The sequence below is a fragment of the Bos indicus x Bos taurus genome, chromosome 14, assembly GCF_003369695.1.
Source record: "Bos indicus x Bos taurus breed Angus x Brahman F1 hybrid chromosome 14, Bos_hybrid_MaternalHap_v2.0, whole genome shotgun sequence".
NCBI classification, from domain to species: domain Eukaryota; kingdom Metazoa; phylum Chordata; class Mammalia; order Artiodactyla; family Bovidae; genus Bos; species Bos indicus x Bos taurus.
Window position 1 is genome coordinate 64,540,372 of NC_040089.1, and position 26,112 is coordinate 64,566,483.

Below are 26,112 nucleotides of genomic sequence, written 5' to 3' on the forward strand. Positions count from 1 at the left end.
AGAAAGTGTCTTTTAATTTCATGGCTGCAGTCATCATCTGCAGTGATTTTGGAGCCCAAGAAGATAAAGTTTGTCACTGTTTCCATTGTTTCTCCACCTATTTGCCATAAGGTGATGGGGCCAGATGCCATGATCTTCATTTTTTGAATGTTGAGTTTTCAGCTGGCTTTTTCAGTCTCCTCTTTCACTTTCATCAAGAGGCTCTTTAGTTCTTCTTCACTTTCTGCCATAAGGGTGGTGTCATCTGCATGTCTGAGGTTATTGATATTTCTCCCGGCAATCTTGATTCCAGCTTGTGCTTCTTCCAGCCCAGCGTTTTGCATGATGTACTCTGCATATAAGTTAAATAAGCAGGGTGACAATATACAGCCTTGACGCACTCCTTTCCCATTATTGGGACCAGTCTGTTGTTCCATGTCCAGTTCTAACTGTTGCTTCTTGACCTGCATACAGATTTCTCAGGAGGCAGGTAAGGTAGTCTGGTATTCCCATCTCATTAAGAATTTTCCACAGTTTGTTGTTATCCACACAGTCAAAAGGCTTGAGTGTAGTCAGTGAAGCAGAAGTAGTTGTTTTTCTGGAATTCCCTTGCTTTTTCTTTGATCCAGCAGATGTTGGCAATTTGATCTCTGGTTCCTCTGCCTTTTCTAAATCCAGCTTGAACATCTGGAAGTTCACGGTTCACATATTGTTGAAGCCTAGCTTAGAGAATTTTGAGCATTACTTTGCTAGCGTGTGAGATGAGTGCAATTGTGCAGTAGTTTGAGCATTCTTTGGTGTTGCCTTTCTTTGGGATTGGAATGAAAACTGACGTTTCCCAGTCCTGTGGTCACTGTTGAGTTTTTCAAATTTGCTGACATACCGAGTACAGCACTTTCACAGCATCATGTTTTAGAATTTGAAATAGCTCAGCTGGAATTCCATCACCTCCACTAGCTTTGTTCGTAGTGATGCTTCCAAAGGCCTGCTTGATTTTGCACTCCAACATGTCTGGCTCTAGGTGAGTGATCACACCATCATGGTTATCTGGGTCATTAAGATTTTTTTTGTATAGTTCTTCAGTGTATTCTTGCAACCTCTTCTTAATATCCTCTGCTTCTGCTAGATCCATACCATTTCTGTCCTTTTTTGTGCCCATTTTTGCCTGAAATGTTCCCTTGGAATTTCTAATTTTCTTAAAGAAATCTCTAGTCTTTCCCATTCTATTGTTTTCCTCTATTTCTTTGCATTGTTCACTTAGGAAGACTTTATTAATAATCTCTCCTTGCTATTCTTTGGAATTCTGAATTCAAAGGGGGTATATCTTTCTTTTTCTCCTTTGCCATTTGCTTCTCTTCTTTTCTTAGCTATTTGTAAGGCCTCCTCAGACAACCGTTTTGCCTTTTGGCACTTCTTCTTATGGATGGTTTTGATCACCGCCTCCTGTACAATGTTACGAACCTCCGCCAAAGTTCTTTAGGACTCTATCTGTCAGATCTAATCCCTTGAATCTATTTGTGATTTCCACTCTGTAATCATAAAGGATTTGATTTAGGTCATACCTGAATGGTCTAGTGGTTTCCCCTACTTTCTTCAATTTAAGTCTGAATTTTGCAATAAGGAGTTCATGATCTGAGCTGCAGTCAGATTTCTTAAATTTCTTAAATTGCTTTAAAATAGTCTCTTAATAAATAGTAATAATAAGAATAATTTCTTAATAATAAATGATTTCTTAAACTGCCTTAAAATATGTAATCAATAAACTTTTTGGCCTACTCATTCTCTTAGCTGATTTTCTTATAACTAGTTAGGGTGTAATGGAAGAAACAGTTCAGTTCAGTTGAGTTGCTCAGTCGTGTATGACTCTTTGTGACCTCATGGACTGAAGCATTCCAGGCCTCCCTGTCCATCACCAACTCCCAGAGTTTACTTAAATTCGTGTCCATTGAGTTGGTGATGCCATCCAACCATCTCATCCTCCATCATCCCCTTCTCCTCCTGCCTTCAATCTTTCCCAGCATCAGAGTCTTTTCAAATGAGTCAGTTCATTGCAACAGGTGGCCAAAGTATTAGAGTTTCAGCTTCAGCATCAGTCCTTCCAATGAATATTCAGGACTGACTTTCTTTAGGATGGACTGGTTTCATCTCCTTGCAGTCCAAGGGACTCTCAATTCTCCAACACCACAGTTCAAAAGTATCAATTCTTCAGCGCTCAGCTTTCTTTATAGTGCAACTCTCACAGCCATACATAAACCAAAGCTTTCAGTAGATGGACCTTTGTTGGCAAAGCAATGTGTCTGCTTTTTAATATGCTGTCTAGGTTGGTCATAACTTTTCTTCCTAGGAGTAAGCATGTTTTAATTTCATGGCTGCAGTCACCAATCTGCAGTGATTTTGGAGCCCCAAAAAATAGTCTGTCACTGTTTCCACTATTTGCCATGAAGTGATGGGACCAGATGCCATGATCTTGGTTTTCTGGAAGGAACACTAGGCCACAAATCAAAAAGCCAGGGTTGGTATCCTGAACTTTACTAACGGTGCCCTTGCACAAGTCACTTACTGATTCCAAGTATGTTTCTTTAAATAAGGGAAATTAAATGAAATGATGTATTGTGAAATTACTCTTAATTTATGATACCAATCAGTGTAACTACACATTTGGGTATATATGAATACAATAAAATGAAACAACAGTTATGGCTATACAGCATATGATCTTGATATTATTAGCACTATGCTGAATTAAACTGTGAAGTCAACCTCTAGCCTGCTTGTGAAAAATGTCTGGCTGAAAAAATTTTTCAGCAAAGCGTTAATTGAGCATTTGCTATGTACAGGCACTGTCCTTAGTCCTTTACATGACTCAGAGGGACTCTAAGTGACTCTTTAATGCAGTTATTATCATTCCTGTTTTATATCAGGAAACCAGGAATCAGGTTAAATAATCTAAGATTGCACAGATAGCAAGTGTGGGGTCTAGCAGAGGTAGTCAGCCGCTTGTATATGACAAAACTGTTTGCACAACTCTTGCTGATAAATTCAAGATGCATATGATTACCATGTCTTAAATGGAAGATTGTTTTGCCATTTAAGAAAAACCTATTGGTATACCAGGAAAAAAATTTCTAATTTAGAATAATTTTGCCTGAATAGAGTAGCTCCTTAGTGCATCAGTGGCTTAAACAATTATCTCATTTGACAAGCTAAATGAATTGCATGAATACAATGATCTTGAGAGTTCAGTTCCAAAGAAAGGCCACTGCTTCCAACCCAAGGTCTTTGCATCTTCTTTGCATGAAGACAAAAATAAGTATTACCACATTCTAGTAATGACTACATTCTTACAGGTCCTGACTACTAGGTGGGAGAAAGAAAAAAGCTCACCAATCATTTATTGAGGGGTGATTAAATTTGGCACTTTATATTCTTCTATTTTGTTTCACTTCTTAATGAAGACATTAGGAAAAAAATTAGTATTAATTCTGGGAACAACCAGTAAATATTTTACCTTCTACTGATTTAGGATAGCAATCTCTCTCTTCCCCCTAAGGTGTGCCCCTCCTAGCGAGCATTGCTCGCTAATGGGCAATAATATTCTATTTGACCTCAACTTGATTCCAGGAAGGATAGAGATTTCCTGACACTCTAATTTGGAAAAAATGGTGATAAACTTGCCATAAGTCATATAAAGGAAAGTGACAATTAAGAGCTATCTGATCATTTTATTCTGGCATTTCTATGAGCAAAATAAATATGTTAAAATTTATTCCAGCTATTTAAAGACTTAATAAAGTCTTAAAGAATTCTTAGTAATAATTTAAGGGTAGAAGTATTATTGAGAAAATTTTTTATATGTACGTAGCACCATACAAAGCTAAGTTTTTTGACTTCTTATCTTTGCTTAATTTATGACACAAAGCAAAAACATCATAAACTTACGACGCAAAAATTTACTGAACATTTTTTACATCTGATCTCTTATGTTCCTGGTTTGCATTAAGTTATTCATGTGGATTTATTTTAAATTGCATCTCTTAAAAATAATGTAATATATTAAAGATGGAAATACCCATTATTGTTTCTATGTATGTTGTGCTGTGGAAGTCAAAGTCACTCAGTCATGTCCTACTCTTTGTGACCCCATGGACTATACAATCCATGGAATTCTCCAGGCCAGAATACTGGAGTGGGTAGCCGTTGCCGTCTTCAGGGGATCTTCCCAACCCAGGGATCGAACTCAGGTTTCCCCGGCATTGCGGGTGGATTCTTTACCAGCTGAACCATAAGGGAAGCCCTGTGCTGTGGAGGAGAGTAAATATTTCCAAGTTCACACTAAACATTCCAAAAGAGGGCGCCAAAGACTCACTTATAGTGATTTTGGCGTTGCTTCAAGAAAGTAAATTTAGCTTTTATATACTTGAAATCGATGTGATGTGACATTGCCAGATATGGGAAATATTCCTTGACTTAACTTTTAAAATGTATATAGAATAAATGTTGGTAGTGGTTATTACTAAGAGTTGATAATTAAAATATTTTAGCTGGCTTGCAAGAGTGTACTCTTTTCCGGAATGACTTTCAACAGAATACCTTGTTGGCAGTTGGGTCTGTAGCTGGGCCATCTTTCTCCCCCTTGCCCAGTGGCTTGCCATCCTGGCTCCCTCATCACAGACTGTGGGGCCAGGAGAATGGAAGGAGCAGTAGAAACACGGAGGTGAGTGCTAATTATGAATGGTGGTGGCGTGCTGCCGATTTTTTCCTTTTGGGATTCTCATTTCTGCAGAAAGGAGGTGCTGGTTCAGGCCCTAATCCCATCCTGCCTAGCTTCTACTCAGTGCCTCCTCACGGGTCTCTCTGCTTCTACTTTCTCCCCATCTGACTCCATCCTCAGTGTCCATTGCCAGGTTATTTGTACTAAAATGTGGCTCCAATTATGTTGCTTCCTATTAAAGATGTAGCAGAATTTAGGATCTCCTAATGGTCCTAACTTTCTAGCAATCTCTCCCACCATTCCACTCTGCATACTTTGTTCCAGCCAAACCAGACTCCTCACTGTTTTCTAAACTTCCCCAGTGCTTTCTCCCACTTCCTCTCTCCCTTGCCACACTAAATCCCATCAAATCCAGCTAACCCTTAGTTTCCTTCTATGAATCATTTTCAGATCTCTCCAACAAGATGAAATTCTCACCTCTTTGAATCTGCTGTTCATTTATACCTTTCTTGTGGTAATTCTGGCATGTCTTATTTGTATCAATACAAATTCTTCTGCTGTTAGCAAGTTCCTTAAGAGCAGAATTGTTTTATCCACCTCTCTCTTAGAGCAGGACGTCTTGTGCATGATAGATGGTGCAGCAAGTATTAATTGCTGAATAAATAATGATTATCATATGATATAATAATATGATATAAAACATACTGTTTTGAATGAAAATTAAGATATGCATACTCCAGTGTTCTTGCCTGGAGAATCCCAGGGACAGGGGAGCCTGGTGGGCTGCCATCCGTGGGGTCACACAGAGTCGGACACGACTGAAGTGACTTAGCAGCAGTAGCAGCATGTGTATATACATACATATATGTTAGGAGTTTCAGGGCAGAGGATTTTGGCCTTTAGAGGTGAAATACGCATCACTTTAAGTGGCATAGAACTACATGCAGAAAGTAAACAACATTCAAATTTTTATGTGCTAGGGTGGCAAAGGTACTTAATTTTTTTGTGTGTTGGTATTCAAAAGAGGGAAATACGTGTTCAAAACTTAGTACTTGTATTAAAGGAAAAGTATTTCATTTTCCCCCTAGCTTTACTGAGGTAGAACTGATAAAAGACTGTGTAAGTTTACTGTGTACATGTTGACTTGATGCACATATATTATTGCAACATGATTTCCATTCTCGTATTAGCTACAATTTCCATCCCATCACCTAATTACTGTTTCTTCTTGTGTGTATGGTGGGAACATTTGATTTACTCTCTTAGCATCTTCAAGTACATAATACAGTATGATTAGCTACAATCACCATGCTGTACATTAAAACCCCAGAACTGGTTAAGCTGATAACTGAATGTTATTTTATCTCTTGGATGTTTTCATGCATTTTGGTAAATATTAATGACTTGAATAAGTTTGGGTGTCACCTGAAAAAAGCTGAATAACCTTAAATATTTAAAATAACTCATAATAATACAGTCATGGGTTAAGAACAAAACAGTTATAATCTGGTTTGAGTAGAAATCTGATCTTATTGAAGTAGAAATCTCAGTCTTTCATTTGTTTAAAATCTTAATTGCTGAATTAATAATTGAGCAATTCATAATATGAGATAAATGTTGTCCAACTCAGTTTTCTTTATTTTTCAGCTGATATCCTAGGGAACTTCAAATATAGTTGTTTGCTTTTGAAAGAGCTAAAATCGAGTCACTGCCCGAATGGAGGATGAATGCTCCCTTTGCTCCGACCCTCCCATCACTGAGAGTTTGCCTGCATTGCTTTCTCCTTCCAATTGTCGTTCTCTCCCTTCCCCTCCACCTTACTCCTATTTGCTTTTTAAACCTCTGGTCAGTGGACACCAGAGCTGATCACCTTCCCCGACCCCCAGGCTGGTTATGTCAGTCTCCAGAGACCATTTGTGTTCTCACAGCATTTATCAGAAGGTCTATGCTTTCCTCGTTAGACAGTGAAGTCCTCTGACCCGTGTCTGAGACCCCAGTACTCAGTCTAGTACCGAAGCACTGAATAGAAGATCACTGTTTGCCAGAAGGCTTCCTTCCACCTCTCCCGTGCCCACCCTGTGTTAGGTATATACACGGGCTGCCCTGGGGCGCAGAGAGAGGGCATTCCATGTCACTGTTGAAAATAAGGCGCTGTCAAGGCTGCCCTCATGAGAGGCCTCCTTTCCCTTATTCTCAGCTGCCAGGAAAATGTCCACTGCTGCCTCTCTCTTTCTGTGCTGATACAGAGGATAATCTGCACTCATTTTCAAGTTACTTTGTAAGTGCTTTTGAATTGTTTCCTGAGGAGGGTAAATATCCCAAGGGCAGGGGCTGTTCTTTCTTAGTGCTCTCTAGTGCTCTAGTGTCTTCTAGTATAATCAGAGACACAGTAAATGTTGACTAAATGGGCTCTGGACTCCTGAGACAGTGACCTCAATTTAAAATATTTATAGATCTTTATTGTTGGTGGCTAATTTTTAATTTGGCCAGGAAGTGAACCATGTATCTTACGGACATTATCTCATTATATTAAGAGCAAAGCTATGAGAGTGGTACGATTACACTTTCTCTTTTCCCCCCTCTTTCAGCTAAGGCTTAGAGGAGTTTAAAATTGTGTTCATCCCCACTAGTGAATTTAGGGCTGAGGCTAAAATGGTGGCTGTTTGACTGCAGGCTTTCTGCCTGCTCATACTAACCTGAATAGTAGCTCTCTCCCATGGCAGCAAAACTTTGGTTCTCCTGCTCCCTGATTATTAGAGAATCTCTTGCTGTTGGTTTTTGCTTAAGGTAAGGAGATATGAAATTCAAGCTAATGGACTTTTTATTTTCCCTGATCACTGATTGTTTTGTTATTTAGTCGCCAAGTGTGTCAACTCTTTCACGACCCCATGGACTGCAGCCCACCAGGCTCCTCTGTTCATGGAATTTCCCAGGCAAGAATACTGGAGTGGTTTGCCATTTCCTTCTCCAGGGGTCTTCCTGACCCAGGGATTGAAAACGGGTCTCCTGCATTGGAAGGCAATTCTTTACCACTGAGCCACCAGGGAAGCCCAATACCTGATTGGCAGATTAAAAATTAAGCTCTGCCAGTAATCCCACTCCTGAGCACATATCCTGAAAAGATGGAAGCTCTAACTTGAAAAATAAGGCACCCCGGTGTTCATAGTGGCACTATTTACAATAGCCAAGGCATGGAAGCAAACATCATTATGGAAGCCAAGGCATCATCGAGAGAAGAATGTGGAAAGGTGTGGCATGTGCGAGCGTTTATAGTTGTTGTCACTCAGTTGTCTCCACACTGCGACCCCATGGACTGCAGCACTCCAGGTTTCCCTGTCCTTCACTATCTCCCAGAGTTTGGTCAAACTCATGTCATTGAGTCAGTGATGCCAGCCAACCATCTTGTCCTATGTTGTCCCCTTCTCCTCCTGTCTTCAATCTTTCCCAGCATCAGGGTCTTTTCTAATGAGTTGGCTCTTCTCATCAAGTGGCCGAAGTATTGGAAGTTCAGCTTCAGCATCAGTCCTTCCAGTGCATATTCGGGTTGATTTCCTTTAGGATGGACTGGTGGATGTCCTTGAAGTCCAAGGGACTCTCAAGAGTTTTCTCCAACACCACAGTTCAAAAGCATCAATTCTTCAGTGCTCAGTTTTTTTTATGGTCCAACTCTCACATCCATACACGACTACTGGAAAAACCATCCATTTGACTAGATGGACCTTTGTCGGCAGTACGAAGTAATATATGTACACACACACACACACACACTGTATAATGAAATATTGGTGGTTTAATCACTAAGTCATGTCCAACTCCTGCAACCTTATGGACTGTAGTCTGCCAGACTCCTCTGTCCATGGGATTCTCTTGGCAAGAATACTGGAGTGGGTTGCCATTGCCTTCTCCAAATGGAATATTACGCAACCATAAAAAAGAAGGCAATAATGCCATTTGCAGCAGCTGTGCACATACACATATATATGTATGACTGAATCACTTTGCTGTGTACCTGAAACTTATATGATATTGTAAATTAACTGTGCTTGTGCTTAGTTGCTCAGTCGTGTCCAACTCTTTGTGACCGCATGGACTGTAGCCCGCCAGGCTCCTCTGTCCATGGGGATTCTCCAGGCAAGAATACTGGAGTGGGTTGCCATGCCCTCCAGGGGATTTTCTCGACCCAGGCATAGAACCCAGGTCTCCCACATTGCAGGAGGATTCTTTACCATCTGAGCCACCCAGGAAGCCAAGTATAGTATTGATATTGTCAATTAAGTATACTTCAATTAAAGAAAAATGAAGAGATCTTTTATTTTGACCAAAGTTCTTTACAACTGTTTTTAACAAACTTTTTTTAAGAGCAGTTTTAGGTTTACAGCAAAATTAAGAGGAAGTACAGAGATTTCCCATAGACTCCCTGTCCCTACACCTTCATAGCCACCCCATTTATCCATATCCCCACCAGCGTGGTTCATTTGTTGTAACTGATGAACCTACATATACACTTTATGATCACCCAAAGTTGATAGTGTATCTTAGGGTTCTCTGTTGGTATTGTATATTCTGTGCATTTGGACAAATGTATAATGACTTGTGCTGCTGCTGCTAAGTCGTTTAAGTTGTGTCCGACTCTGTGCGACCCCATAGATGGCAGCCCACTAGGCTTTTCTGTCCCTGGGATTCTCCAGGCAAGAATACTGGAGCGGGTTGCCATTTCCTTCTCCAATGCATGAAAGTGAAAAGTGAAAGTGAAGTTGCTCAGTCGTGTCTGACTCTTAGCGACCCCATGGACTGCAGCCCAACAGGCTCCTCCGTCCATGGGATTTTCCAGGCAAGAGTGCTGGAGTGGGGTGCCATTGCCTTCTCCATAATGACTTGTATCCACCATTATATCATGCAGAGTATTGTCACTGCCCTAAAGGTCCTCTGTGCTCTGCCTATTCATCTCTCTTGCCACTGATCTCTAGCAGCCACTAATCTTTTTACTGTCTACATAGTTCTGACTTTTCTAGAACATCCTATGATTGCAATCATACAGTCTGTAACCTTTTTCAGATTGGCTTTTTACTTAGTAACATGTCTTTGTGGCTTGATAGCTCATTTCTTTTTAGTAGTAGTGTTAGTCGCTCAGTTGTGTCTGATTCTTTGCAGTTTTTTTGCAATTTGCATTTCTTTTTAACACTCAATAATAATCCACTGTCTGGATGCACCAGAATTCATCTGTTTAGCTACTGAAGGGCATCTTAGTTGGTTCCAAGTTTTTCCAGTTATGAATAATGCTGCTATAAACATCCATGTGAAGGTTTTTGTGTGGATACAAGTTTTCACCTCCTTTGGGTAATACCAGGGAGCACAGTTGTTGGGTCATATGGTAAGAGTATGTTTAGTGTTATAAGAAACCACCAAACAGTCTCCCAAAGTGGCTATAACATTTTGCTACCTCACCAGCAATTTTGTGGTTAGTTCCTGTTGCTCCACATCCTCTCCAGCATTTGGTGTTGTCTGTGTTTGGATTTTGACCTTTTGATGAGATGTGGTGGTATTTCATTTTTTATAACTTCCAATAATATAATCTTTACTTCTTCATTAAATGTAATTTGCTAATCTAACACATATTTATTGAGCATTTACTGTATCATGGCAGGCTTTGTTCTAGGTTCTGGGCCTACAGGAGAGGCTCACAGAGGTCAAAAAATCCCTTGGAGCTTAAACAAATTCATTTTTAAAGAAAAGTAGGGGAGAAAAAAAGGAGGAGAAAAAGTAAAAGTAATGTATTCTTTATCTGTAAAAATTACAAAATCCTAGAGCAATATTAGAGTTTTCAAACTTTAGGAGAGGGTTAAAAAATTGAATTATCTCATCAGTTTGTGAAAGAAACAAAGTCATGTAATGGAATATATTGACAATTAGAATAAATCTAAACCAGCAGGTCCAGATGGTAGTTATCTTGGATAAGTTAAGAAATTGCCTAATGACTGTATTAAACTAAATATGTTCCTTCTTCAAAAAATTATGACCTGTTAAGTGAAGAAATAGAAAAAAAGAGTGCTGTTTTCTAGTTAAATGTGATATGGAGTGGGTTGTTATCCAATACAGACAAGATATGTAATTTCACAAAAGGGAAAGAATCAGTGATTATCAAAAAGAGAATGGAAAGAGACTATGTAAATTTTATAACCTGTGTCTCTGATCTCTTTGCCACAACCGCAGTTACTTCCGGGATTGGAGCTGGTGTCACATATCATTGGGTGTTGAGTTGCCATCCAGCTCCTAGGAAAAACAATTCTACTTGCATTATCCTGTCATTCTGATTCATTTATTTAGGAATAAAAATGATTCATGTAAAAATTAAGGATATAGTTTCACTATGTGGAAATACATGAAAACAACCCAAATGAGAACAAACAAAGGCTGTTCATTCAGAGCTTGTTGCAGCCAAGGAGTCAGCCACCATCACTTGCACACGGCAGTGGCTCAAAGGCAGGCAAGGGAGCAGGAAAGCAGCAGAGAGAAGGGGAGACTTCAGGTACGCTCTGATTGGAGCTTGTTGGCAGGGGGAGCTGGAATCGGGCTATCTAGGATCCAGCAGGCACACGATGTTACTAGTTAGGGAAGCATATTTGGTTTTCCCTGGTTGGTTCTGAGTTGGAAGTGGGGGGTAAAAATAAGAGAAATTGGCCATTACCCATGAAGTCCTGACCATGTGGGACCTACTACTGCAGAAGTTGTAGCTTTGCTTCCCAGGCTGGTTACTTCAGAGGTTTTAAGAGTTCTGTTGTCATATATGATCTGGCCGTGGTCCATTTGTACATTCAGACTCTCTATGAAATATTCCATTACTATCAAAAATTAAAATCACAATAATAATATGAATTTCATTCTTTGATGCTATTCCTGTTCACATTTAGAAAGATCTGGAACTAGGCTTAAGTTTGACCCTACCACACCAAACCCAAGGTAGGATCAATACATGTAAACAGGCACCAAACAGGTAGGATACCTGAAAAATCTGCTGTTGGTTGTCAAGGAGATGTGTACACACACACATATACTCAGGATCTCCAGCAGTACATGTGAGAATCACTGGGTAAATCCCTGTCATTTCTCACTCTGAGCAAATGAATCCTTGCAGTTCAGATCAGCCCTCATGACATTTGGTTTGGGCTTCATATTTGGAAAGCTCATCATTTTTACTTTTTTTGGTCTACAGCACTTTAACATGATATCACTTCTGTCCTGTTCCACAGTTGAATCACAGTTTTAGCTGTTTTGCAGGGAGACTATCTGAGATGCTCTCCAAGGTTTCCCCAAACTGCCTTTAGGTGTACTACAGAGTCTGTTTTAGTAAATTTATCTCAAACGCACCCTTCTAATTCTCTTAGTATATGTTCAGAATCAGAAGAGAATAAAAACAATCCATTTATGTAGATACAGTTCTTATTATAAACTTGTGATTTTGAACTGCCTTGGATTTCAACAATCATATAGACGGCAATGGCACCCCACTCCAGTACTCTTGCCTGGAAAATCCCGTGGATGGAGGAGCCTGGTAGGCTGCAGTCCGTGAGGTCGCTAAGAGTTGGACACAACTGAGCGACTTCACTTTCACTTTTCACTTTCACTTTTCACTTTCATGCATTGGAGAATGAAATGGCAACCCACTCCAGTGTTCTTGCCTGGAGAATCCCAGGGACAGAGGAGCCTGGTGGGCTGCCGTCTTTGGGGTCGCACAGAGTTGGACACGACTGAAGCGACTTAGCAGCAGCAGCAGTCATTGAAAAAGCCCTTTTTGGAAAATCTAGCTAGTTGAGGGGGGAGGGCAGAAACATAATAAAATGTGTTAAGAGTAGGTAAAATATAATAATCAGAGAAATACAAATCAAAACCACAATGAGATACCACTTCAAACCCAGTAGGATTGTTATTTAGTTGCCAAACTGTGTCTGATTCTCTCGGGACCCCATGGATTGTAGCCTAAGAATGGCATTTCCTTCTCCAGGAGATCTTCCTGATCCAGGGATCGAGCCTATGTCTCCTGCATTGGCAGGCAGATTCTTTACTACTGAGCCACCAGGGAAGCCCACCCAGTAGGATGGCTAGACTCAAAAAGACAGATGATAACAATGTTAGTGCTAAGATGTGGTAAATCAGAAGTCTCCACTGCTGGTGGTAATATAAGATGGTACAGTAAGTTTGGAAGACTTGTAGTTCCTTAAAAATAGAGTTGCCAAATAAACAGAATTACCACATTACCAGCAATTCCACTCCTAGGTATATATCCAAGAGAAATGAAGACATATGTCCACACAAAAACTTGTATACAAATGCGCATAGCAGCATTATTTATAATAGCTAAAAAGCAAACAGTCCAAATGTCTATCAACTGATGGAATGGACAAATTGCAGTATATCCATACAACTGAATATTATTCAGCAACACAAAGGAATGAACTGGTTCATGCCACAACATCGATGTATCTTAGAAACATGATTATGCTAAGTGAAAGAAACCAGTCATAAAAGACCAGCATGTGGTGTGTTCTGTGATTCCATTTATATGAAATGTCCAGAAGATACAATTATTAATACATAGAGACAGAAGGTAGTGGGTACATAGGGTTTGGGTGGGGATGGGATAATAGGGGTATGAGGTAAAGGATATGAGGTGATGAAAATGTTCTAAAATTGATTGTGGTGATGGTTGTGTTGTAGCCACGCTTTCCGGGAAACTCACTCAGAAGGACAACGCAGATAGTGAAGTGCAGTTTATTACACTGGCGGGCCCAAGGCAGAGTCTCCTCTTAGCCAAGGACCCCGACCAGCATTTGTGAGAATCTTTTATACCCCATGTGTACGTGTCTGAACCCACCACCCCAAATTCCTTGAGACTTACATAAACCAAGGAAGGGTAAATACAATCCCGATAACCTCATCATTCACATGTTATGTGCTCAAACAGTTAAACAATTGGCCAATAATCAATAAGCCTGAGGTTATACTCCAATAGGTACAGAAAAATTTATGGCCTGTCTAGAGGGGGTCTTATCCTTCTGTTGTTGTTTCCATAGGCACTAAACACAGAGTTCAGAGTCCATTGGAGAGGTGGCCAAGCATGTTCAGCATGAACAGGCCTAAGATGGAGTCCAGGCCCTATGAATTCCCTCTTCAGTTGCACAACTAAATGTCCTAAAAACCACTGAATCATACAGTTTAATAGGTGAATATTATTTGTGAATTACATCTCAAAATTGTTATCAGAAAAAATCATCAAAATGTTAAAATAGCTTATAACCTAAGCATTTGGGTTCAAGTTACTATTTTTATGATTCTTATGCTGTTTTTAAAATCTCTGACGATTATTTTTAGAGAGGCTGCAAAATCTGGTAGAGGCTTTGAATTAGACAGACGTGGATCAGCTGGTGGATTCAACACTTTGAAGCTCTGTCTTTGAGCAAATTTTATGTCTCTCTAAGTCCCAGTTTCTTAAATTGTTGAGGATAATATCAATCTCTTATGGTTATTGTTAAAGGCTCACAGTGTGTGCACTGTGTTAGTCACACTTAATATTAAAACAAATTATTGGCTTCTCATCAGTATAGCTGTCTAAAACAGGAATTAACAAATCTTGTCTATGAGTAGGGCACAGTGAAGAATAACTGCAATAAAGAGAAGCTATTTCAACAAATATGTACTGAGCACAGCGGCACTCAGTAGTGGGTGCTGGGTGGGGAGGTTGTTAAAAGGACACGAATCGCCTTCATCCCCAGGAGTTCACTGTCTGGTGAGTGGCACTGAGAGTAGCCTGTGTCCCTTTAAGGCATGCTGCTGCTGCTGCTAAGTCGCTGTGCGACCCCATAGATGGCAGCCCACCAGGCTCCTCTGTCCCTGGGATTCTCCAGACATGAACACTGGAGTGGGATGCCATTTCCTTCTCCAATGCATGAAAGTGAAAAGTGAAAGTGAAGTCGCTCAGTCGTGTCTGACTCTTAGCGACCTCATGGACTACAGCATACCAGACTCCTCCCTCCATGGGATTTTCCAGGTAAGAGTACCGGAGTGGGTTGCCATTGCCTTCTCAGAGTTTAAGACATGACTCTGTACTACATATACAGGAGAGGAGAGGCCAATGAAAGGAACTCACAAGAAGGTATTAAAGAATGAGAAAATTGAGCCTGATAAAGGAGAAGGACTTCCCTGGTGACAAAACAATCAGTGCAAGCAAATGCCTGACAAGCCTGTTTGTATGTCAACTTTTCAACTTATATCTCCCAAATTCCAGGCTTCTATATCAACTGCAAACTCAAAATCTTTCTTGGATGGTTAATAGGCTTCTTAATCTCTCTACCACCTGTCGTCCACGCACAGCAGCTCCATCCTCTCGGCTGCTCATGGCAAAAACCTTCAAGTTATTCTCAGCTACTTTCATTCCCACATCCACTTTGTCAGGGAATCCTCTTAGCCCTACTGTTAAAATATATGCCGAATCTGAGTCCATCTCAAACCTGTTACTGCTGTGGTCCTGCTCTGAGCCACCTGCTCTTGCCTGCTACTGCTTGGCCCATCTGCATTCTCTGCACGGCACTCAGAATGATCATTTTCAAATAAAAGTAAAATTGTGTACTTCTTTATTCAAAACTCCTATAGTTGGAATTTCACTCAGAATGAACGCTAGAGTTCTTACGAGGGCTAAGAAAGCCCTTGGTGATTTGTCCCTCACATGTCCCCTTTCCATTCTCCTTGACTCCCTTGACTTCATCTAGCCTGCTGATTTTGTTTGGCCAAGTTAGTGATTTATTGCTTTTTTTTTTTTTTGGTCCTTTCCTTGTCCTATTGAAAAGGCAATAAATAGAACTAAGCAGGTGTTATAGTTTCTTGCAGGACTAGCACCCATTCTCACTCTTGTTTGCTTAAGCACTCACATACCTGCAGGTCCTGCTGCTGCTGCTGCTAAGTCGCTTCAGTCTTGTCCGACTCTGTGTGACCCCATAGACGGCAGCCAACCAGGCTTCCCCGTCCCTGGGATTCTCCGGGCAAGAACACTGGAGTGGGTTGCCATTTCCTTCTCCAATGCATGAAAGTGAAAAGTGAAAGTGAAGTCGCTCAGTCGTGTCTGACTCTATCGACCCCATGGACTGCAGCCTACCAGGCTCCTCAGTCCATGGGATTTTCTAGGTAAAAGTACTGGAGTGGGGTGCCTGCAGGCCCTAGGAGGCAAAAATGGAGCCACAGGATTCAAGGAGGTCAAATTTGCATTTGGACAATTTTGCTTTCATCTCAGAGAATGGATTTAAGGGGAACTTTGCTGGAAGCAATGACTGAGAAACAAGTTAGGAAGTTTTCACAACAGTCCGAATGGCAGGCTGTGCTAGGACTCTGGTTGTTACAAGACAGAAAACATTCCAGATTCCTGAAACACTTTGAGGTAGACTTGGCAGGACCCAGTGCCTGAGTAAATGTGGTGTTTCTGGCTTTGAGTCACTTAGTGGATGAAGGTACCACTTACTGAATATAGAATTTATGGAGGAAGATGGAATTTGAAAACAAGAAGTGGGGGATAATGTGAATTTCCTTTTGGACATTTTGATTTGGGCACATCCAGGGGGAGAGGTCTGGGAAGGAACTTTGAGCCACGACATTGTGAAAAATGCTCATTTCCCCCTAATTATAAATACTGTTCTTTTTTGCAAATTTCACTCTTAAACTCTTCTGTCATAACTTTTCCGGGCACACACAGTCTGGGCACCCTCAGTTTACTGTCTCCTTTTCATGTCTCCTCTGGTAATTGTAAAAATTTATCTTAATAGCTATCTTGAGAACTGGGCTGCCCTAACCGATTGGAGCAAAAACCTGGGGGGAGATCTGGTTCCTAAAAGTACGGGAACACTTAACTTTTTACATAGGCATTCATATAACTGTGAATGCGCTCAAGAGCTCCTTTAGTACCAAGACAGCTCGTCTTCCTCCTCTTTTCAGGACCGGCCCGTATGGCCTCCACGTCCGGCACCCGCTCGAAGCGGGTCTTGTCTTACTGTAGACCGAGCGGGGAGAACCAGCTTGAGCCGCGGTCGCCATAGTAACGAGGCCCCGGCAAGTTTGAGTTCGCAGGGCGACGCGTCTCCAGGGCCCCGGGGTGGCGGGGTCGGGGCGCGCGTCGTCCCGTAAGCCGTTGGCGGCGGCGCAGGGCCCTGGCCCACGGACCGGGGTGGCCCACGTCCCTTCCTCGGCCCGGGGAGCACCCCCCAGCCCCCGAAAGGCGCGTGACGGGCCGCCGCTCGGCGCCCGCATTGTCTCAGCTCCATAGCAACTCGAGCCGCGCTAGGGCCACAGCGGCCAGGCCGCCCGGGGCCGCGCGCGCCGCTCCGCGTCGGCGGCCGTTCCCGGGGCCCGACGGCCCGCGCCCGTGGCGTCCTGACGGCTCGCGCGGGTGCCGGGGGCGCGGGGCGCGGGCGGCGGCATGCCCGAGAGGCGGCTTACCGTCGGTAGGTGGGGCGGCCGGGGTCGGGGCCGGGGCGCGCGGGGCGGCTCCACCGCGCACCGCCTCTGGGCTTCCTTTTGCCCCCCGGGCGACCCCTCTTCCTAACCTTGGTAGCACAGACCCTAGAGCCCTCACCCCTTTTTTAAAGGAATTTAACCCGCCACCCCCGTTTTCCAGTGCCTCATTGGCACCGTCTTATTTTATTTTGCTTAATTCTCCGTTTTGCAGCGGGAGTCATGGAGGCCTCCATCTATTAAGGTTGACTCTGGGGGTCGCAGTCGATTAGTGACCAAGCTGGATTCCAGAGGCCTTTTCTCCCCACTTCCACCTTGAATTCCAACTTCAAATTCAATCCATGTGCAGAGAGCGAACAGAGGGCCAAGAGTTTTACTGAGCTTGCCCACGTATAATGCAGGGCTGAGTACTGCCTCAAATTATTTCATTTACTTTAAAAGGAAATCAGATTTGAATGAGATAATGTAATATTTTATTTTGTTTCAGAGCCACCAACTATTACAGAAGAAGGATTTGTAAGTAGAATTTGGAGGGCTACTTCTTTTTTGGCTTTTTAAAAATAGCAAATCATAGATCACTTTTTAGAAATGATGTTTCTTTTCCTTTCTTTTTGCCAAATGAGTTATAATATAAGCTTTGGTTTCATAACAATGGTGCTGGATTCAATAATTTATTTTTCAACAGGTACATTTTAAGACGGGACCAACTGAGTTTTCATGGTGGATGCTGTTCATTGTTAAAAGTTCTTTTATATAAATGGCCTCATTCAACTTTGCTAAGTTTGTTGATGACTCCACGAGAGTAGATTCATCTCCATGGTTTTATGGTGTTGGGGCTGAGCAGTTCCTGGTTACAGTAAACCTTAGTAGGTGGCATTGATTAACACAAGGTCTATTTACAGTTATAGTTCTTTTGAAAATGTACCAAATAGTCTCAGCTCAGACTTCTGGAGAGTTGAGGGGTAATAACTACTTGGCCAAGTACGTTATATCTGTTGTCATTTAGGTGAGTGCTGTTTCTAGACTAGCGGGTTCTACTGTGATTCCCTCTGTGTATTTAAGGAACTTGTCCCAGGTAATGCATTAAGATAGGAGGCAGCAAAGCCTCATTCATACAGAGGCTTGATTCCAAGAGTTCTAAGGACTTCTCTACATACAGAGGCTTGATTCCAAGAGTTCTAACGACTTCTCTACATTATTTGCTTATGTCCTACAGCACTTTATTCTCTCGTTGGTCACTTCTCTTATTTGCTTTTGGCTTTTTACTCAGCAAACATGAGTGCCTCTATATTGAAGTGTGGTGCTAGATGCTAAGGATAAGTCTCAGAAAGTTCATAGTCTAGTAGGGGCTGAGAGTAGAGGCTCTCTGCTACCTTGCGTCTGCTAGCACTTTCCAGATCTTTGGTCCATCACTGAGGGAGGCACAAATAGTGTGACAGAAACTCCAACAATTTTCCTGTTGCCTTGGCATCACTCTGGGTAGTAGCAGATTTCTTTAAGCTGCTTCCTGAACTGTTCTTCACGCAGGCAAGAGGTAAGCATTTTTTCGAAATAACCTTTTCCCATACAACTCCAGCACAAAGTCTCTCACAGGCATTACCCTCAACATTTCAGTTGCCTGCTGACCTCTCCACGTCTTTCCCCAGCTTATGGCAGTTTAATGAGGCCATCTTGAAAATTCTGTTAGCCATTCCTCTTTCTCTTGATTTTTTTTTTTTAATTCCACTGTCTCCCAGTTCTCCCATCTCTCATGTCCTCCCTTCCTGGCTTCTCTTTTTTCTTACCCATCAAAGTATAGACCTTCTTCAGGATTCTCTGGGAGAACTCCTCTTCTCCTATGGCTTCCACCACCCTTATTTCACAGGACTCCTAAACCTACACACCTCTCGTCTACACTCCTCTTATGATGTCAGAACTCTATGCCTACTGGGTTACTGGGTGACTTCATCATCTAGATGTCCCTGTATCACTTCCGTAGTGTGAAGTGAACTAATCACCACCTATTCTGTCTTTTTTCCTCTTCTTATTTCAGGTAGTGGTGCCACTGGCCATTCAAACACTCAAGTCAGAACCTTTCTTCCCTTTTCTTCACTTCCCACCTGTAGTCATTTCCCAAATTCCTTTCATAGCCAAATCTTTTTCTCCATCCTCACAGCTACTGTCTTATTCAGGCCCTCATCCCTGAGCACAGACTTTGGCAGTAATCCTAGCTGATATCACTGCCTCCAGTGTTCCCTCTGCCAACTGCAGTTTTTCTTTGCCTGAGGTACAAAGAGCCAACTCCTGTGCGCAACCTGAATTTCTTGCTATGACTTTGCTCTACCTTTAGGCTTTTTCCTTCTCGCACCTCTGCTACCTTGGCTATCAAATTGCTATTAACTCTATAAGAAATTGCTATGTTACTCAATTGCTCAGAGCTTTCTTTTTAACCTACTGTTTACTGAATGCTGACTGCGTGGTGGTATTTAAACCTCAGAACAACCCTGTTCGGTAGTGACTAACACTCACCTCTCACAGATGAGGATGTCGGTGTTCACAGAGGCTCACTGACTTGGCTTGGGGCCACACTTGTAGTAACTGGCAGAGTTGGAATGTCAGAAGCCTCCCTTTAGCATGCAGAATCTTTTCTGCAACTTTTCAACCTTCTTTAACCTTATCTCCCAATACTGTCTATGTGATGAAGACAATGTTCAAAGTGTCTTTGGTTTATAAAATGCTTCCACATGCCCTCTGCTCCAGCCAAACTGTGCTGCTTGCCTCCTTGGCTTTACTGTTGAGTTTTGTCTCAGTTGCTCTCCCCCATCCATTTCACAATCTTGGGCATTCTTCCAGGTCCAGCTCATCTCCAGGAAATCTTGCCAGCCTAAAATCATCCAGATTGCCTCTGAGCCCTGTGCAGCTTTCAGTCATGTCCAGTTTGTAACCAGATCCTCAAATTCATCGGCTCACCAAGCATTATCTATAGATGAAAGAATCCGTATGTCTTGCACATAATATTTCTCTCTCTTTCCCCAAAGTGTAAGAGTATTTTTTCTCATTAATATTTTTAGAAAGGAATTGTGTGACTGAGATCTCTGGTTTCCCATTCCACCATTTTCCATGGTACCTACAAGACATATTACTCTCCAAAATAATTAGCAACGTTTTCTGGCTTCCTTTGCCAGAACCAAGTTTTATAACCAAGTTTTGATTAATGAAGTTTAAGCAGAAGCACTGTGTCCTGCTTCTGGAAAGCTGATGTTTACAGAGATGGAATAACCACCCCCTGGGTCACACAGCTGGTAAAACCGGTCAGACCACAGCTAGAACCTGGGTCATTCTGACTCTGACACTCAGATAAATGTAAAGGGAGAGAACATGCCCTTTGTTCTCTTTCTTGCTGGCTGGAAGGAGGGTGTGATCCTGGAGCTGAAGCAATCATCTTAGATCATGAGGCAGAAGTGGCATGGTGAGAATGGCAGAGCCACAAGACCCAAGAGACCTGGGCTCCTGATAGGTTGGGACGCCACTGTGCTGGTTCTGCACTGCTTATAATTAATTACACGAGAGACGTAAACCTCTATGTTATTTAAATAGTATTATTTTGGTTTTCCATTATTGGCAGCAGAGTCCTATACTAAAATAAAGAGGTCCCTATTTACAGGAACTTTATTCTTATTGCATTTTCTCAGTCGATGATGCTGTTAAGTATGTCTGCAAAATATTTTAACCTTTACATGAGGCCTCTGTCTTCAGTGGAGAGAATAACATTTAGAACAATTTTTTTTTCTTGTCAGACATCGCTTTGCATATATTTTAACTTTGTAAATTTTGCAATTTCTTAACAAATTTGTGAGCTCCTATAGAGCTCATACTGTGATTCAGTCACCTGCACATTCCATACAGTGAATAAAATTAAGAGACACTAGTTTCATGTGGTATTTTTTATATTTTGGTTGTTAAAAGTAGTATTGATTTTCAGCTAATTTTAGGCTATTCAAATTCATTTTCTGTTATTTGTATAGAGTGAATGAGTTTATTATAAACACAGAGCATGTCCCAAGCCGGAGGATATTCTCATTATTCTCAGGTAATATGCAAAAAAGATGCATGTGCTCCAGTCCTTGTGAGCAAGAGTGTCTAATTATATGAACATTAATGACCACATGGTGTTTACCTTTCAGATTGTGAATAGAGTTGATTGCACATCAGTGGGTTGGGGGAGTGTGAGAGCACACTTGGGTGGCACGCTGTTGGCAGTCCACGGAGGTGGAGGACAGGAGCAGGTGGATGCAGGGTGCCAAGCGAGGTACCAGAAGTGTCTCCAACAAGTCATTTGGAAACCCAGACGGTCCTGGAGGTCCTTTGGAGAGTGTTAGGCTGTTTGGAATTCTTCCGTCTCTGCGGAGTCCAGTTCTCGGGTTGGAACCAAATTCTCTAATGCTTTTTGAAACCACAGAAACTGCTTTAGAAGTTCCATCAATACATTAGTCAACAAGTATATTGTTAAGCAAGTAATCGCACTTATCATTGTATTAAGCACTCCTGGGGACACACACTGTCCATCACTGTTCCCCAAAGTTGTATGCCTTCTAGTTGGAGAGGTGACCTTTAATAGGAAACAATACAACGATAAGCAGTTTATGTTTGTGTGCATTTTGAACAAAAAGTGCATTAAAAGAAACTTTTAATCATAGGTAAGGTGTATACTGTACTTAGCCACTCAGTCATAAGGTGTAGCATGGGAGGAAAGATGATAAAGAGTATAAAATACACTTTTTTACATTAGGGTATCATGTTGTATCCAGGACTTTAGTACAGGAGGAAAGCCATAAGGTGTTTGGCCAAATGAATCGACTGAACCCAAGCCAATGAATTCACTGAAAAAGTCCTACTTGGCTTTTTAGACAGTTCAGTTCAGTTGCTCAGTCGTGTCCAACTCTGCGACCCCATGGACTGCAGCACGCCAGGCCTCCCTGTCCATCACCAACTCCTGGAGCTTGCTCAACCAACTCCTGGAGCTTGTTCAACCTCCTGTCGATCAAGTGGGTGATGCCATCCAACCATCTCATCCTCTGTCATCCCCTTCTCCTCCCACCTTCAATCTTTCCCAGCATCAGGGTCTTTTCCAATGAGCTGCCTCTTTGCGTCAGGTGGCCAAAGTATTGGAGTTTCAGCTTTAGCATCAGTCATTCCAATGAATATTCAGGACTGATTTCCTTTAGGATGGACTGGTTTCATCTCATTGCTGTCCAAGGGACTCTCAAAAGTCTTCTCCAACACCACAGTTCAAAAACATCAATTCTTTGGCACTCAGCTTTCTTTATGGTCCAACTCTCACATCCATACATGACTACTGGAAAAACCATAGCCTTGACTAGATGGACCTTTGTTGGCAAAGTAATGTCTCTGCTTTTTAATATGCTGTCTAGGTTGGTCATAGCTTTTCTTCCAAGGAGCAAGCATCTTTTAATTTCATGGCTGCAGTCACCATCTGCAGTGATTTTGCTGCTGCTGCTAAGTCGCTTCAGTCGTGTCCAACTCTGTGTGACCCCATAGACGGCAGCCCACCAGGCTCCTCAGTCCCTGGGATTCTCCAGGCAAGAACACTGGAGTGGGTTGCCATTTCCTTCTCCAGTGCATGAAAGTGAAAAGTGAAAGTGAAGTCACTCAGTCGTGTCCGACTCTTAGCGACCCCATGAACTGCAGCCCACCAGGCTCCTCCATCCATGGGATTTTCCAGGCAAGAGTGCTGGAGTAGGGTGCCATTGCCTTCTCCAGCAGTGATTTTGGAGCCCCCCCAAATAAAGTCTATCACTGTTTCCATTGTTTCCCCATCTATTTGCCATGAAGCAATGGGACTGAATGCCATGATCTTAGTTTTCTGAATGTTGAGTTTTAAGCCAACTTTTTCACTCTCCTCTTTACTTTCATCAAGAGGCTTTTTAGTTCCTCTTCGCTTTCTGCCATAAGCATGGGGTCATCTGCGTATCTGAGGTTATTGATTTTTCTCCCAGTAATCTTGATTCCAGCTTGTGCTTCGTCCAGCCCGGCATGGAGCACTGTGTGATTGGATAAAAAGGGAATTGACAGCTTCCTGTATCTTCCCCGGGCCTTTCAGAGTTTCCTCCAGGAAAGAGAGTGAGAATAGAAACCAAATGGAAAGTACTGCTCAGTAGATGCTGATTGTAATATGTGATGATAACTCTTCATAATGAAAGGAGATTCGTACTTTTGCTCTTCATTGCCTGAGCCACTCTTACTTGCTTCCTGCTTCATACACTACAGTAATAATACCATATGCAGTTTTGCAGTCCAGTGGGGATCTGATAAATGGACTTTCAGCTCTTACGTTCCTGAAATGCCTTTGATCTGTGTAATATATACTTTCAACAAGCCACTTTGTGGCATTTGTTTCCCCTTGTGTTCTCTTTTTCTGTTTTCCTTTTTTGGCAACGTTTCCTTTTTATTTTATTGGAGGTGGTGGTTTAGTCACTAAGTCATGTCTGACTCTTGTGATCCCATGGAGTGTAGCCCATCAGGCTCCTCTGTCCATGGGATTTTCCAGGCAAGAAGACTGAAGTGGGTTGCTGTTTCCTTCTCCAGGGGCTCTCCCTAGTGTTGTTTTATTAGAGTCTTAGGTTATTAGTCTTTTCTCTTTAGGTTTCATGTCTTTGGTATAATCATTCAACATTTACTTAACAATAATGTAAGTATCTATTATATAAAGCACTGGGAAGTTTTTTAATTGAAGTATGGTTGATTCAAAATATTATGTCAGTTTTAGGAGTACAGCAAAATGATTCAGATTATACATATGTATGCCTGCATGCTCAGCTGCTCAGTTGTGTCCGACTCTTTGCAGCCTCATGGACTGTAGCCCGCCTGGCTCCTCTGTTCATGGGGTTTTTCAAGCAAGAGTACTGGAGTGGGTTGTCATTTTCTCCTCTAGGAAATCTTCCCAACCCAGAGATCAAATTCATTCTCCTGCATTGGCAGGTGGATTCTTTACCACTGAGCCACGTGGGCCTCAGTATATGTATGTTTACTGTGTGATGTGTGAGTGTGTGCGTGTGTTATTTTTCAGATTCTTTTAGCATTGGGAATTTTTTAAATGAATAAGAAGCAGTCTTTTTTTCCAGAAGTTTACAGCCCAGAGTGTGAGACTAAACAGAAAATTAGAGTCTGAAGTATTGAAAGCTATGATCGGGGAAACAAAGCTGTAACTTTTGGAGAAGAAAAGGGGTGGGTAGATAGATAAGAGGAGAAAAGATTTTCACAGTCGAATAATCAGCATGCACGAAGGTGCTGCTGCTGCTGCTGCTGCGTCGCTTCAGTCATGTCTGACTCTGTGACCCCATAGATGGCAGCCCACCAGCCTCCCCCATCCCTGGGATTCTCCAGGCAAGAACACTGGAGTGGGTTGCGTTTCCTTGTCCAATGCGTGAAAGTAAAAAGTGAAAGTGAAGTCGCTCAGTCGTGTCCGACTCTTAGCGACCCCATGGACTGTAGCCCACCAGGCTCCTCCGTCCATGGGATTTTCCAGGCAAGAGTACTGGAGTGGGTGCCATTGCCTTCTCCGATGCACAAAGGTGCAGAACTATATAAAAAACAGTGCAATGCCTAGAGCATGGTAATATGAGATGAGGCTGGACAGCTGGGCAGGAACCAAATTGCATTCATCCAAAACCCTTTTTTGTGTTAGAAAAAGATGGGAGATTGGAAGACAAGTGGAACTCTTGTATTGATTGTGGTGTTGCTAGGAAGACTGATCCATACTGTAATGGGGTAAGGAGAGGTAGGAAGATGAGGTTTAGCACATTCTGGACAGGAGGGTGAAGCAGAGGTCCTGGAGGGGTCTGACTGGTAGTGCATGAGATCTCAGGATAGTAGTCAAAAGATCATCAGATGACCAGGGGTTTATTCTAGATGTGATGATAGTGATTGTGATCTGTCCTTTAGTACGCAGGAGGCTAGGAAAGCTCCACAGATGCAGAGAAACGTGATATCATTTCCTTATACATAAGTCCCTCCATCAAAGCATTTTTTAATGCATACAGTTAAACACATAGGAAAGTTAAAAGAACTGTGTGGGTGGGACTTCCCTGGCAGTCCAGTGGTTAAGACTCCATGCTTCTGATGGCAGGGGATGTGAGTTCGATCCCTGGTCAGGGAGCTGAGATTCCACATACTGTGTGGCCAAGAGGGGAAAAAAAAACTGTGTGGTAAACACATATATACCCATCACCAAGATTTCACAGTCATTAGTATTTTGCTCCGTTTGCTTTTTTATGTTTCTTGTTCTTCTGTCCATCTCACCATTCATCCATCAATCCATTTTATTTTTATACATTTCAGAGTATAAGCTGTAGACATTGATGAGATATGTATCACCCCTAAAATTAGTGTTCAATATTAGTTTATGGTTCTTTTGTATGTAAAATTTATGCACGGTGAAACGGAAAACTTGAATCCCATTTGAAAAATTTTAATGTGTATACACTTGTATAATCTAAACCTCAATCAAATATAGAACATTTCCATAATCTTAAAAAGCCGTTTCAAGTCTCTTTCCAGATGATTTTTCCTACATTCCCCAAAGACTATTGTCCTAGTTTTCACCATGGATTAGTAACATAGATTATAGATTTAAATTCATGTAAATGGAATCATACAGTTGGTTTTCTCTTGTGTAAAACTGTGTTTGCTCAGCATGATGATTTTGAGATTCTCTCATGTTGTTGCATGATTCTGGCATATATTTAACTTTGGCTTCTCTGGTGGCTCAGATGGTTAATGAATTTGCCTGCCAATGCAGGAGATCTGGGTTCAATCCTTGGGTTGGGAAGATCCCCTGGAGAAAGGAGTGGCTACCCACTCTGGTATTATTGCTTGGAAAATTCCATGGATAGAGGAGCCTGGCGGGCTACAGTCCATGGGGTCACAAAGAGTTG

At 42.0% G+C, this 26,112-nt stretch overlaps 1 protein-coding gene across 3 annotated transcripts in view; it reads left to right on the forward strand.

Annotated features, from left to right (window-relative positions):
* Window positions 1-17,060: 17,060 nt before the first annotated feature.
* The window catches only part of RGS22 (regulator of G protein signaling 22), a 138,814-nt gene continuing 129,762 nt past the window's right edge, over window positions 17,061-26,112 (forward strand). The window contains exons 1-2 of one of the 3 annotated variants that reach the window (XM_027561443.1): window positions 17,061-17,169; window positions 17,667-17,695. In XM_027561443.1, coding sequence (XP_027417244.1) covers window positions 17,145-17,169; window positions 17,667-17,695 — 54 coding nt within the window. In that variant the 5' untranslated portion in view covers window positions 17,061-17,144. The remainder of the gene's footprint in view (window positions 17,170-17,666; window positions 17,696-26,112) is intronic. The other 2 variants (XM_027561442.1, XM_027561441.1) reach the window with 2 other exon arrangements.